We start from the raw sequence: 15,723 nt of genomic DNA, 5'->3' as shown, positions 1-15,723 counted from the left end.
CAATTAACTGATAGATGATGAAAGTTTTCGGCCCCCTGTTCAAATACACTGGTGGCTGTAGGGCTGTAGTGTGTGTGCTACGTCATTAAGGCTGCATTTGTAATTTTGACTTTTATCTCAAAATATTTTGACCTAATTCACTAAATATTTCGACTTTATTCTAGAAAATCTAGTTTTTTTTAAATGTATTTTTAATTTATTTTTTTCTTCAGGGCTTACGTTTGAAATAAACTTTAATTGTACACATTTTTTATTTTGGTAAAACACACTGACTATATGTGTTTCAATTCGGAGAAAACATGTATGAACTCTGCTTTATGAACTCATACACTCTTTTAAGTTTGTTTTTATCACATTTGTCACTGTTTTAATTTTATAAAAGGGATTATCTGGTAAAAAAAAATAGTAGACAGATTACATTCTGCGCTTCTCTGATTGTCGACGGTAGAGTGTGAACGGGACTTTTATTTTGGTGTGGTGATGTGACGTCATAAGGCTGCGCCGCACTCCTGCATCTGTTTGTTCGACTGAAGAAAGGTTTGTTGAGAATTTAGTCTGTTTCAGCGATAGAGACTACAATCAACTATTGAATATAACATTGTAATCCTGTATCTTCAATTAATGATATGAGTCAATGAATGAGTTAATCGCATCCACACCAGTAACAGAAAAGCTGCGTCTCATTTATCTCCCTCTATCGTGTATCAGTTCATCATAAACACGACTTCAGTCACTGGCGAGTAGAGACGGAGAAACGGAACTTTCAGTCAAATGAATCAAATACTTTACAAAATGATTCATTGATTCGAATCGCGACTCGTACTGCTCAAACAGTGCAAATGAACCATAACAACAAACCATAACATGTGTCATGACAACTTTAACAAACCAACGTTTAATGTTTTTATGAAAATGTAATTAATTCAATATCAATTGTAGATCATAAATGCAGAAGTATGATGTGTCTACAGGGCTTGACAATATTAAGCCTGTTCACATGCTTGTCCATGTGAATCTGTCATTCACTTGTCAGAGTAAAAAATGAGCTTGTCCGGAATTAAAAAAATTTTTTTTTTGTTATAAATATAATCTATTCTGAAGCAATATTCTCACCGGCGTTTAATCAGCTTTGACATATTTAAATCTGCATATTTGTGATATTTTTACCTTTTGTAAAGGGCATTTTTTCCATAATCTTATTAAATATAGGCTATGCTTCAGCTTTCATTTTATGTTTTTAAATTTGATCTATAAATTAAATTAGAATAATAAGACACTATAGGGCTGTTACCAATCAAATTCAATTATTTCCACTGAAAAATTACAACTGCATTAAATAATATTATGAGATTATTTTAAATATCTTTGAATATATAAATAAGAAAAATCGGAAAGAATGTTTAAACATGAGTCGATCTGTCCAAACGGCTGATTCATTCAAGAATAGGTCATTGAATCTTTGATTCAACCGATTCATTCAAAACACTGAATCATTCAGTAACACGCTGTTGCTGTGAGATGCTTTACGTTTCTGTTGTGATCTTTGTTTTGAACTATTTTTGCTGCTGAAATAGAACAAAAACAGTCCATATTGCATTTAAAATGTAAGTGACTTGATGTTAATAAATTGTTTATGGAACTGGTGTATGAAATCAGTGTCATTTTCCGTCGTAATGGTATTCAGGAAGACAGCACTCTTGTTTGTTGCTTAACTGTATTGTGTTATAAATATAAAAACTCCACAATTTTTTGTTTGAGTTTCTTTGTGTGAGAGGCGCTCATTTGTTTTCGATTTTCTCAACAGCACAACCTTGTTAACGTCAGTTTGTTTTATATTATTATCCACTATCGAGCTCCACTTAAACTAACTGAATGCAGAATCATTATTGCACTTTGGTGATTCCCTAGTTGTTTTTTGTGTTTGACGTTTTAATCAGGATACTTGTCCCCTTCAAAAAAATTCACTTGTCCCGGATAAGCGTTAATGTCGAGCCCTGAGATATATAGTATGTGTTCTTCTTGTATTAATTTGTAGTGCTAGTTGTGAGTGTTTTTAGTCTAATCAGATAATTGAAGTCCATTAACTCTGGCTCTCTTACTAACCAGAGATGATTGAGACCCACTTTGATATTTAGGTTTCTTTCTGTTAATTATTCCTATATTAAACAGGACACACAGAAAAACTCCTGGTGAAGTGACTGAGATCCACGTGACGTGACACACTATTATAAAGATGCCGTTTATTAAAGAGGAGAGTGAAGATGTAAAGATTGAAGAAACATTGAGTGTGAAACATGAAGAAACTGAGGAACAAACAGGTTGGTTTCATTCTCAAAGCTGAACTCTGTCATTTGATCCAAATTAAAATCTCCAGCTCTGCAGAAATTAATGATGTTTTTGAAGAATGTCTAATGAATGTCCTCAGTGGCAAAGAAAATACCCCCTTTCATAGGGTTGCCAACTTCAGAAAAGGAAAATGTGGGACACTCAAAATATTTGCACTGTACCACATAGTGTATGTAATTTCAGTGTCTGATGTTAAGGGCATGTATAAAAGTTTATCAGACATAAACGCATTTGATTTGCTTAACCTATTAATGCAATTTAATCCTGAAAAAAAATGGTATCGTCATAGAAATAAATGTCAGTTGTTACACACAAACCATCTAAAGCTTTTGTAGCATTATACACTACCGTTTGGGATCAGTAAGAATTTGTTTGAAAGAAATTAATAGTTTTATTCTGCAAGAATGCATTCAATTAGTCAAAAGTGACAGTAAAGACTGTCTGCTATCACCAGACCAAGCTAAATCTGTCAAGATTGAACATTGGTCTGGGGAGTCTGCTCTGTATTTTCTACTGCATGTGATAAACGAGCATAGTTCAAATGACTCTGTACGCAATTGGATAGTCCTTCAACCACGTCGATTCTCTGTTGTCATCGTGTTAAACCCGTCAATAGCAGGATTGCTTGGAGTATTCTCCTCCTTTCCTGCCGGTGACGATAAAATGTTCCCACAACAAGGAGGTTAATTTGGCGAATTAAAACTAGCCTTGAGTATAGTTGGTGCTGCAGATAGAAATGCAATAGTAATAGCAGCCTAGTGGCAACGATATGCATCAGTTCATTCATTCATTTCAAGACACTGACGTCAGACGCACGTCCGTTTACAAACCAATCAATGTCAAGATGCAGCCCACATAGATGATGACGACAGGACGCGAGTATGTCATGTGAAGTTCTTTAGTGCGCTCGCATAATTGCAACGTGAAACCAAACCAAAACTAACGGAATGTGTAAAATGTATCAAAACGTGAACTTTGGTTCTGACCTTGGTGCGGACTTTCAGGTGTGAAAACGAGCTACTGTTCTTTTGAACTTTTTATTCATCAAAGAATCCTGAAAAACTGTTTTCAACATGGATCTCCCTTTACAGTATCACTGTGAATATCTTAATGATTTGTTTGCAATATAATCTACAAATGCATACTCAAACAGATGTTCCTGCCACGTTTCAGAGCATTTTACTCGCACACACCTAGTTTGAAGAACAAATTAAACTGACGAACAATGCTCCTGTGGTGTTCTTCCGTTGCTAAGCTTTTTCATCTCGCTGCGGCATTGTACCCAGCAAGCTATGTGAAGACTAAAATTTACAGTCTCCGCTTAAATAAAAAAAATCTATAAAAGCACACCTTGCTTTCAAAATGTATGAGATGACAGAAAGGCACAACCTTTTCCCAACTGTGTGTATCTGCAGGTTGGAGTAAACTTGTTGTTCGCTTTTCAGTAAATTTGCCATTTTGAACTTAAAATACTGAGTTCTGCTCACTCATAGCTCCTCTAATTACAAGCAAAGCGTATGCACGATGTAAATAAGAGATTATATTAAAAAAAAAATGTGTGTGTGTATATATATATATATATATATATATATATATATATATATATATATATATATATATATATATATATATATATATATATATATATATATATATATTAGGGATGCAACAATACAGTTAGTCCACGGTTCAATACATACCTCGGTTTTTAACCACGGTTTTCGGTTCGGTTCGGTTTTTTGCTATTCTATTCTTAGGCGACAGGAACAGCAAGAGGTTAAGGAGAAAAAAGACTTTTTTATTGCAATACTCTTTCTTTATTTTACTTACAAGAATTGAAAACCTTACTTAAACTTTACTTTAAAAAAAAAAACCTTGTACACATTCATAGTGTATTGTATAATATAAAATAAATATATATAAAGATTTACACTGGCAGCTCAGAGCTGTACAGCAGCATTTAAGTATTGAATGAATAAATGTAAAAATAAAACACTACATAGACTTCACTATAAAATATACACTGATTCTTATTAAAGCTACTGTATTAAAGTTTTTCAGTCAAGAGCAGTGAGTGATTTTCTCTTTGTCTTTTGTTGTTGTATTAACATTAAAGGGATAGTTCGTTCAAAAATGAAAATTCTGTCATCGAGAAATGAATACAGGTTTGGAACAATTTTACAGTGAGTAAATAATGACAATTTTAGAGGTGAACTGTCCCTTTAAGGACAGCGTGTTCACTAGGTTGCTGCTGTCAATGTAAGACCTCCGAGAATCTATGACAGACACGCGATTTTACTTTCACTTTAGACATAACCGACTGTGTTTATGTTAACCTTGTGTGTATTTGACAGTATTAGCGCAGTAAGACGACTACTTAGTTCAGTATTCACGTGTTTGACAGGCGTTTAGTGCACGCGCTCGGAAAAGTGCATGTTAAAACCGCGCACGCGAATGAACCGGCAAGGCTTTAAAACGCATGCAAATAATGAACTTTCTTGATTGTGAATAACTAGTGTTCCGTGAGTATAACTCTACCACTAACGTGTGATGTGAATGTATGTCGCGTTGTTCAGTATTGGGATGGAGCCAAATTATAGACTTTGCAGAAAAATAATGAATTCAATGCAAAACCGAAAAACCGCAATTCACAAGCGCGTATTCAACCGTGAAGGCCGTACCGAATGGTTCAATATTATATTGAGAATTGTGGCATCCCTAATATATATATATATATATATATATATATATATATATATATATATATATATATATATATATATAGTTGTTCAAAATAATAGCATTGCGTTTAAAAAAGTGAGTAAAGATCAAAATCCTTATAATAACTTATTTCGATACACGCAAATGCATTGGGAACACTGCACATTCTATTCTAAATCAAAACATGAAGAAACATTTATCACATTTGTTATTACTTTACAGAAAGTGAAGAAAAAGTTATATTAGGCTGTTCAAAAAAAATAGCTGTGTCTGCATTTTTCTTTACAAAGTCTACATAAACTGAAGAATGCTTAAGGATTAGCTTTCTTGTCAGTCACTGAACTAATATTTAGTCGTATAACCACGGTTTCTGAGAACTGCTTCACATCTGTGTTGCATGGAGTCATCCAACTTCTGGCATCTGTGAACAGGTATTCCTAGGATGATTGCACTACATATCACAATTCTTCTGCATTTCTTGGTTTTGCTGCAGAAACAGCATTTTTGATGTCACCAAGTTTTCTAATGGGCTGGCCACTCCATAACGTTAATCTTGTTGGTCTGGAACCAAGATGCTGCTCGCGTATAGGTGTGTTTGAGGGTCGTTGTCTTGTTGAAACACCCATTTCAAGGGCATTTCCTCTTCGGCATAAGGCAACATGACCTCTTCAAGTATTTTGATGTGCTCAAACTGATCCATGATCTCTGGAATGCGATAAATAGGCCCAACACCAAAGTATGAGAAACATCCCCATATCATGATGCTTGCACCACCATGCTTCACTGTCTTCACAGTGTACTGTGACTTGAATTCAGTATTTGGGAGTGTTCTGACAAACTGTCTGCAGCCCCTAGACCTAAAAAGAACTTGCTTACATCAGTCCAAAAAATTGCGCCATTTCTCTTTAGGCCAGTCAATGCGTTCTTTGGCAAATTGTAACCTCTTCAGCACGTGTCGTTTTTTCAACAATGAGACTTTGCGGGGGCTTCTTGCCGAGAGCTTGGTTTCACGTAGGTGTCTTCTAATTGTTACAGTACTCACAGGTAACTTTAGATTTTCTTTGATCTCTCTGGAGCTGATCTTTGCCATTTTGGCTATTCTTCGATCCATTCTAATGGTTGTTTTCCGTTTTCTTCCACGTCTTTCTGGTTTTGGATGCCATTTTAAAGCGTTTGATATAATTTTAGCTGAGCAGCCTATCATTTTCTGCATTTCTTTATACGTTTTCCCCTCTCTAATCAACTCTTTAATCAAAGTACGCTGTTCTTCTGAACAATGTCTGGAACGACTCATTTTACTCAGGATTTTCAGAGAGAAATGTACAGGACATTTGCTGCCTTTGTCCTTAAATAAGGGCCACTTGCTTGACACCAGTTTCTTCCCAGAATAACCTCTAATTGATCACTCATTGAACTCTACACTGCTATTTTTTTTAACACAACCTTTTCAATTAATGATTAAATTACACAAAATCAGCAGCATGCATGTCATGACTGCTGGGTCTGTTGGTTTTCTATTACTCTACGAAACCTACTAGTAAAATATTTGCCATGACGAAATATAATTTAGTTTTTCATCAGACCAGGCCACCTTCTTCCATTGCTCCGTGGTCCAGTTCTGATGCTCATGTGCCCACTGTTGGCACTTTCGGCGGTGGACAGGGGTCAGCATGGGCACCCTGACTGGTCTGCGGCAACTGGGCCCTGGAGACTCTGGTGTATCTTCAGCTGATTCTATATTGAGAAGATGCTGTGTGGTGCTGTAGTCATCAAAGTCTGATGTACTCCAATCAGAGCTAATTGCTTTTTCAGTCTTCATTTAGGGGTAAAAAGAAGGTGCTCTCAGGTATTTCAAAGGACAATATTGTGGATAGAATATCAATGTCCCCCCGTAAACTTCTGGGCCCTCGCACTCTCTCCCCCCCGGTGTGATGCCCATGGGAGTATGACCTAGTTGTATGTTGGTTTTGATACTTTACATGTCTAAATGTTTTGTTGTCTGTTGCTTTCTGCCATTAAACTGGTGTTAATTTGCATTTGTCTCTTTTCGCCTTAGACTTGATGGCCCTGAAAGAGGAGAGTGAAGTACTGAATCAAATGGAAGAGAAAGATCAATTTAAGAATCATGATTTCAAAACAAGAGAAAAAACTTTTAGTTGCTCACAGGCTGTAAAGACACAAAAAAGGGGTGAAAAGAAGGGAACTAGAAGTAATTTCACTCGCCAACAGTGTGGAAAGAGTTTCACTCTAAAACAACACTTTGAAGACCACATAAAAGTTCACACTATAGAGAAGCTGTTCACCTGCCAACAATGTGGAAAAAGTTTCAACCGAAAAGGAAGCCTTGACCGGCACATGAGAATTCACAATGGAGAGAAGCCTTACACCTGCCCTGAGTGTGGAAAGAGTTTCTCTCCAGGAGTAAGCCTTAAAAGACACATGAGACTTCACACAGGGGAGAAGCCTTACACCTGTCCTCAGTGTGGAAAGAGTTTCAACCGTAAAGGAAACCTTAAAGTCCACATGAGTTTTCACACAGGAGAGTGTCCTTTTATCTGCCAGCAGTGTGGAAAGAGATTCGCTCTAAAAAGAAGCCTTGACAGACACATGAGTATTCACACTGGAGAGAAACCTTACACATGTCCGCAGTGTGGAAAGAGTTTTGCTGAAAAAGAAAGCCTTAACAGGCACGTGAGAGTTCACACTGGAGAGAAGCCTTACACCTGCCAACACTGCGGGAAGAGTTTCACTCAAATTGGAAACTTTAAAGTCCACATGAGCGTTCACGCTGGAGAGAAGCCATTTACCTGCCAAGAATGTGGAAAAAGTTTCAACCGTAAAGGAAGCCTTGAACGGCACATGACAACTCACATACTCACAAGCCGTTCACATGTGGGCACTGTGGCACAAGTTTTGGGTATAAAAAAGCCCTGGAGTACCACATGAGTATTCATGTATGAGAGAACTGGTTTTATATGTAATCATTGTGGAATTAATTTCACAGACAGGAAACGCCTCATGTTTGAGAGACTGCATAATGTGCTGATTATTGTTACGGTACTAAATCACCGTAAATTAATGAATTCCCTATGAATGTCCAGTGACTGTGAGAGGAGTAAAGAAGCCAGAGTCAAGAATCAGATTCAATGTATTGATTAGTCAAATGAAGGTCGAAAGAAGTTTCCTCAACAAATGGAATTTTTATCAGACTGGAAACTAGTGAAGATTGCAAAACGAAAAAAATGACAAATGTTTGCCTTTTTGTTTTTTATTTAACGATTTAAAACATAAGCATTAATGTTTTACCACAGTTTTACAATAAAAAGCAATACAGTGGTAATAATTAGTTTGTGTCAGAATTGCTCAGTAATCGTACAGAAGTGGATTTTACCGCTATTTCACAAAAGAGGGAGGACACGCTTACTTATTCAGTCATGTCTGCTTGTGTTTATTTGTAGTCACAGGACAGCACAAAACTCTGAGGCTTTAGTCCTGTAGAATTGAAAATAATCAAATATATTTGAAAATGAACAAAGACATTTGCTTTAATGTTTCAACCCCCATCTTTCTTACCACAAGGGCCATTTGGACCAGGGTCCCTATAGCTTGTAGCTTTGAAAAGTATGGAATTTTATTTGAGTATATTCCAGGTCTGAAAAAGTATGGAGAAAAATAAATCAGAGTATGGGAAAAATATTTGTATGTCCAGAATTGTGTCCTTATTTAGTTTTCTAAAATATAAAATTAAGAATTTCTATAAAAATAAAATAAAAATACAGTATATATCATACAATCAGTTTTTTCATGGCGTGCCAGAGCTGCCAAAAGATCTGTTTACACAGTGGATCTGGTCTGCTGTGATTGGTTAGGCGCGACTAAACACCTGGAACGTCGTCTTGACTTTCTGCGTTGAAGTGGGGATTTAACGACCGACTAAATGGGCAAATGCAAGTTTTCTGAGGGCTGGCTTGACAATCCCAAATATAAAGCCTGGTTGGCTAAGGATTTAAAATGGACAAAGAAGGCTATATGCAAACTTCGTGTAAATCTTTTGACATTTCCAACATGGGGGAGGCGGCAATTGTAAGCCATATGCTGGGGCAAAAGCACTTTCATCTGGCTACAGCATCATCTACACTCAGTCTCACAACGTTTATGGCCCAGACCAAGACCAACCACATTAATTCACGAAACCACCAACTCTTTGACTGATCAACGGTGAGAATTTGAGCTAGTCAGTCTAGCTTTCAAATGACTGGAAGTCTAGAAAGCTGACGAACTCAATGATGGGATAATGATTTGAATTATATAGTGTTGGTGACTAAGATAAAGACCATTGTTGGTGGGAATATGGAGTATTTGCAACAGCAGCAGTTGTCACAGCAGCAGTGTCTGGCAAGTTTATCAGTAACATTTTACAATAAGGTTCATTAGTTAACTACACTGAACTAACATGAACAAACCATGAACAGCTGAATTTTTATTAACTAATGTTAACAAAGATGAACAAATGCTGAACAAAGGGTGTTGTTCATGGTTAGGTCATGTTAACTAATGCATTAACTAATGTTAACTAATACAACCTTATTGTAACGTGTTACCAGTTTATCAAATGATCATCACATCTGTGCGTTTCAGAATGCTATTGCGTGAGTGTTGTTTCTCTCCAAGTGCATAACTTTTGCGTGTATTTCCTGTGTAATAATTTATTCCTGCGATCAAAGTTGAATTTTCAGCATCATTACTCCAGTCTTCAGTATCACATGATCCTTCTGAAATCATTCTAATATATGATCATTTGATGAAAAGGAAACATTTACGATTATAATCATTGTTGAAAACAGCTGTGGAAACCATGATGCATTTTATTTTTCAGGATTTTTTTAATGAATAGAAAGTTAAATGAACAGCATTTATTTGCATTGAATAAAGATGTATACATGCTTTTGTTATATTATAAATGCCACTTGATCAATTGAATGCATGTTTGATGAATAAAAGTATTAATTTTTCTCTTTTTTTATCTTACCACAAATGTTTGAATAGTTTCATGATTTTCACAAAAATGAAGCAGCACAACTGTTTTCAACATTGATAATAATCATAAATGTTTCTTGAGCATCAAATGAACATATTAGAATGATTTCTGAAAGATCATGTGATGCTGAAGACTGGAGTAATGATGATAAATTCAGCTTTGATCACAGGAATAAATAACAAAGTTTTTTTTCTTTTTTACTATATATTCACACAGCTGCTTTACATTGGGATAATATTTCACTGTATTACTTTTTTACTGCATATTTTATTAAATAAATGCAGCCTTGGTTAACAGAAGACTTCTTTCAAAAACATTTAACAATTGTAATGTTTCCAAACTTTTGATAGGTACTTTATATTTTCTGCCTTATTCAGTTATATATATATTTTTTTCAAAGCATAAAATCCATGGGGACCTATGCTGCCTTCACGTGCTATCGGAATTATCGTAAATACGAGTTTCCGAGGTAAAAATTGCACATGAACGCCCCCGCATTCTGAAACTTGAATGCAATGAGCTCGTAATCACGACTTCAGAAGTCGGAATTATCAAATTTCCGATAGCACGTGAAGGCAGCATTCTGCACAAGTGTTTGTAGTACATAAACCAATCATAAAATTGGCATAACATATAGGGAAAACATTATAAATATTAGTTGTTATTGTGCAGCAGTGTATTTGATATCTTATTGAATTAAAAGCAAGAGATGAGATCAATTAAATCTGTCAATTAGACAAAGGTCAGAAAAAAAACTGGTATTACACCTGACATTTCTGTCCCCCTCACTTCTGAAAAGATGGCTACGCCCCAGCCCGGAGGTAATTATAGCCTCGGCTGGTAACATCATCAGCGCACCTGCTGCACGAGGCTATAAATAGATGAGCCCAGCTGTTACACTTCAGGGGCCGTATTTATAAAGCCGCTCAGAGTAAATGTTTTGTCTTAAGTCTGTAAATTCTAAAAATGACGTAATTTTACTCTTATTCTTATTCTTAAGAATAAGTGTGATTCATAAAGGTTCCTAAGTGTTAAGACTGGGTCTCAGCTCCTAAATTATTTAAGAGAGCTGGAGAGGTCTCCTAACCAGTTAGGAGTAACAAGATGGCAGCAGAGTGGAGGAGGCCGCTCAGTTTCCAACAACGTAAGAATGTGTTGGAATTATATGATGACAGAGAGTTGATCAAACGATACAGGCTTGATCGTCAGGGTATTCTTTTTGTTACTGACCTAGTCAGAAATTCAGTAACTTCTCCCACTCTAAGAAAAAATGCTTTAACTGCAGAAATTAAAGTTATAATGACTCTGCGTTTCTTGACGACTGGAAAAATGCAGCAATGCACCAGTGATGACTTACGGCCATCACAGTCCACAGTTAGCAGGGTCTTAAATACCACTGTTGCTGCACTAACCACACCAGACATAGTAAGGCAGTTCATTGACTTCCCAACTGACCTTCAAACTATACGGCAAAAGCAAGCAGATTTTATGAGGATTGCAGGTTTCCCTGGAGTTGTTGGAACTATGGATGGCACCCATGTACACATCATTGCTCCAACTGTAAATAAGGAGACATACATCAATCGAAAAGGATTCCACAGCATCAATGTTCAAGTCGTATTTGATGCCAATTACAAGATCCTCGATGTTGTGCCAAAATGGCCAGGTTCAACACATGATGCTCGGGTTCTTTCCCAGAGTGGCCTCACTGGGTTATTCGGACAAAATTATGTTCACCCTGGATGTCATCTGCTGGGAGACTCGGGTTACCCTTTAAAACACTGGCTTCTTACCCCTTACAGAAGACCTCAAGGAGAACAGCAGCTCAATTATAACAGGTACTGTACTGGACTGAACTGTAGACAAGATACCAATTTTGTTCAATGAGTGCATTCTTGACTTATCTGACCTATGTTCTTTTATTGTTTTTGCGTCATGAAGAGCACACAAAGTAACAAAAGCCGTGGTGGAGAGAGGAATTGGACAGCTGAAAAGAAGATTCCATGTCCTTCATGGAGAGATTCGACATTCACCTGAGCGTGCTTGTCGCATTATTATGGCTTGTGGCATTTTGCACAATATTTGCAAAGCTCGTAACCTCCCATTGCTTGATGATGATGATGACGATGAAAATGACGATCATGGTGATGACAACAGTGATCATGATTATGATGACAATGATGACAATACCACCGAACACACATTACAAAGCATTTCGGGGAGAGCATCACTAAGGGACTGCTTTGCTAACTCACATTTTGGGTAAGCAAACTTGTAGACAATAAGTAACAACAAACAAATTTTTCCTTACACAATTTTATTACACAAAGCATATGTACAATCATTGAGTATTCTTAATTTTTTTCAGTTTTAGTGCGTAATATTCATTTTGAATTTCCAGCAACTTAATTTGCAATTTGAGTTTTTTCTTTTTAGCGACTCAATGTCATCCTCAGTGGCTGCGCCCTGTGCAAATCCAGTGTGTTGTGAGATATAAGGCTCATCTGGAGGACACAGGGAGATGTCTTGAGATGATACAGGAGAAGATGCATCTGATGTACCGGCTCCAGAATAATCCACACTACATTCACATGCAGAAAAAATGAAACAGTGCAAACATGTTTATTCAATTCGATGTGGTGATTGAAATACTATCAATTTATTAAAAAGGCACATTACATACATACATTATTACATGCATAATTTTCTTCTTACCATCTTTGTAACTCCTTCAATTTGAGAAGTGCAGGGTCTGGGGCATCTGTAATGCCACAAATAGAGGGATTGGCCGTTCCAAGCATCTCCTCTACTATTTCGCCAATCTCAGACAGAGGTTTACACGGAGGACCAACGCCTGTTTGACAAGAACTCAGCTGCTGACCACATGGAGACAATCATTTCATGTAAAATGGTTTATTAAGCTAAAAGAAAATGTACCAGTGGCTCGCATGTTTTCTTTATATGCTACAATTTCCTTGTGTGTTGTTGCCAACACATTGTACCACCTTTTCTCACAGTCCTCTGCTGAACGTCTTGTCCGAGGAAATGCTGCATTTACTGTCAGTTCAATCTGTTGCCATGCGGGTTTTTTTGTCCTTGCTTGTTAAAGTTGGACTGAATTTTCCTCTTATCACGTCCTTCCATTTAAGGACTGACTGCACTAGAAGAAGATTTTCTTCCTTGGAACAGTTTGGTTTTCTTTTTGCATCCATTTTTTAACAATTTGCAACTTTTGTCTTTCCTTTATTGTTACAGTACACAGGAGGCGGACACAGACGTGACAGGTAATGGTAGTTTATTAGACCACAGTAGAGCAGATGTTGTGACACAGGTGAGCTAACTGGTTGTTGGTAGACTTAGATGTGATATGATAGAGATAGTTACTGTCTTTTGTTTTGTAGATAGATGAACGTTGGAGCCTGGAGATCGCTGGAGAACTGAGGAACTGACTGGAACACCCACACAGCAGACGAAGAACACAGACGGAAGTAGGGATGGCTGACGCGAAACAGACGTTTCGGGGCTTTGCCGAGATCCCGAAGCGCAGATGTTTCGAAACACTGCTCCGAACTGTGATTCGAAACACCCATGTCACGTGACTATGGCTAAATGAAGCTTCAAAGTGTTTCATCAGGTGGCGCCTTCCGAAACTGCGTTGATTAAAGGGGACGGGAACAAGCCACACATAAACCTAATTCACCACAGTTTAAAAGTGAAGTAAATCCATCTTCACTTCGTGGGTTTTTGTGAGAGGAGAGTGATTTTGTGATAGCAGTGATTTTGTGATAGCAGTGAGATTTATAGTGCGCTTTGGTTAGTTATATTTAGGCTAGATTTAAATTAGATATATTGACTGATAGGTATAGACAGTGACATATAGTTAGGATAGATATAGTGACACATTCATATAGGCTAAGTTAGATAGTGACAGATAGATAGCACAGCATAAGTTAGATATATAGAATTATATAGATATAGATACATAGGTGATATATAGATAGATATATTAATAGAATATATAAAAATGGAGGCTGCACGCAAGAGATGCCGTACATCTGTGGTGTGGGAGCATTTCCATTTGGAAGCACCAAATAAAGTGATATGTGTGTATTGTGATAGGCAGCTAGCCTTCTGCAACAATACATCATCCATGTATTTACATCATCCAAAAATATTTGTGCATGCCAGCAACAAGTGTCCCTTGTGAGAGGATTTTTTCAAAGGCTGGAGAAATTAGATGTAAAAAAAGAAGTCAGCTGAGTCCTTCAACAGCAGAGCAATTCATATTTTTGAATAAAAATGTTTTGTGACAAATGTGACACATTGTGGCTTTATTTATTTTATTAATGTTCATTTTGTATAACAAACAATATATATATATAGTTCTTTACAATGACGAGGCTACAGGTTACAAAACCAAGATCATGTAGTTGTCATACAGATGTTAAAACATTTTTTTGTCGATAATTGTCAAGGTATTTCAGATCAACACATGGAAATGACCACTAGATGGCGCCGTAGAGACGGGTGTCAGATTGATTCGAAGCCTCGAAACAATATGACCATAGTTGCCAAGTCCGCGTATAACACGCGACTTTGGGCTTCTTTTTTTGGCAAGTCGCGTTAAGAAATCACGAGTCGCGGGTTGCGGTTTTTTGGGCTTATTTAAAAAATGTGGTTGCTTGTTAGGAAAATATAATAAGCAACTTCGTTTCTTTACATTTATGGTCGCTGTTTTGTCCAATACATTGACTGACACTGTCTTCTCACAGCTAATAGGCATTCAGTGCAACGATACAAGTGCTGTAATAATCCGTCCTCAAATATCCCGCTTCCTTCTCCCCTTCATTGAAGAAAAATTCAATGCAATTTGCAATTTGATGATTTTTGTAAAATCACATCTGTTTTTGCTTTTCACACTCTGAGAGGTTTCAGTTTCATATGTTGCTCATTTATTGATAAAAAAAAATAATTAATTAAATAATATAATAATATTGGGCTTGTTTTGGGCTTGTTTTTGAAGCTGCGGTTGCTTATTTGTCTCGCGAGAGTTGGCAACACTGAATATGACACATTTGCTTCAACTGCTTCAGTGCTTCACGAAGCCTCGGTCTGCCCATCACTAGACGGAAGGAGACACGCTGGAGACAGGTAAGTATGTGTAGAGAAGTACTTGAGGTAAGCATAGCATGACGTATATGCGAACGAGACCGGACATGGAGTGCTGTGTGAGTGTGTATCTTATAGTGCTGGTGATGAGTGCCGTGATGAGGTGCAGGTGATGGTGATCAGTACTCTGGGGATGGAGTGCGCTGTGATTGGTGGAGGTTGGAACCTGACGTGTCTGTGACATTTATATACAGCTGTGAGTGAAATTTTTTGAATTATGTGATTCATCATCAGCTTAATTACTTAAATAGCATCATTATTGTGTGTGCTCTTCATCAAATGTGATCAGCATCACATTTGTCCATTTCATTAATGTGTTGAATACATGCATGTACTTATTTGTAATTTTTTTGCACAAAGCAAAAACTAATTATTCTAAATAAATTTAAATATTGAAATAATTGTTATGTCTTGATTAAATAATGAGTTAATTGTGTCATGCTGCTGTG

At 36.9% G+C, this 15,723-nt stretch overlaps 2 protein-coding genes across 2 annotated transcripts; both read left to right on the top strand.

Annotated features, from left to right (window-relative positions):
• The first annotated feature begins 471 nt into the window (after nt 1-471).
• Nucleotides 472-8,756, top strand: LOC307136152 (uncharacterized protein). Its single transcript, XM_079832935.1, has 3 exons — nt 472-537; nt 2,170-2,318; nt 7,124-8,756. The coding sequence occupies exons 2-3, from the start codon at nt 2,234-2,236 to the stop codon at nt 8,011-8,013; spliced, it is 975 nt and encodes a 324-aa protein (XP_079689061.1). The 5' UTR covers nt 472-537; nt 2,170-2,233; the 3' UTR covers nt 8,014-8,756.
• A 2,453-nt stretch (nt 8,757-11,209) lies between these two features.
• On the top strand, nt 11,210-12,711 carry LOC307136035 (putative nuclease HARBI1; the record flags this gene model as incomplete). Its single annotated transcript, XM_079832781.1, has 3 exons — nt 11,210-11,943; nt 12,047-12,249; nt 12,542-12,711. 3 exons carry the CDS (start codon nt 11,210-11,212, stop codon nt 12,709-12,711), a joined length of 1,107 nt encoding a protein of 368 aa, XP_079688907.1.
• Between the last annotated feature and the right edge of the window lie 3,012 nt (nt 12,712-15,723).

Source organism: Gobio gobio (genome assembly GCF_949357685.1).
Source record: "Gobio gobio genome assembly, chromosome: 13".
In the NCBI taxonomy this organism is placed as follows: domain Eukaryota; kingdom Metazoa; phylum Chordata; class Actinopteri; order Cypriniformes; family Gobionidae; genus Gobio; species Gobio gobio.
The sequence above is the reverse complement of the archived record's forward strand: the minus strand, read 5'-3'. Positions and strand labels throughout refer to the sequence as shown.

Bases quoted from the DNA above. Each gene is read 5' to 3' on its own strand.
- LOC307136152 (XM_079832935.1), top strand. From the start codon at position 2,234: ATGCCGTTTATTAAAGAGGAGAGTGAAGATGTAAAGATTGAAGAAACA. The intron at 2,319-7,123 runs GTTGGTTTCATT...TTTTCGCCTTAG, and splicing joins AGAAACTGAGGAACAAACAG to ACTTGATGGCCCTGAAAGAG.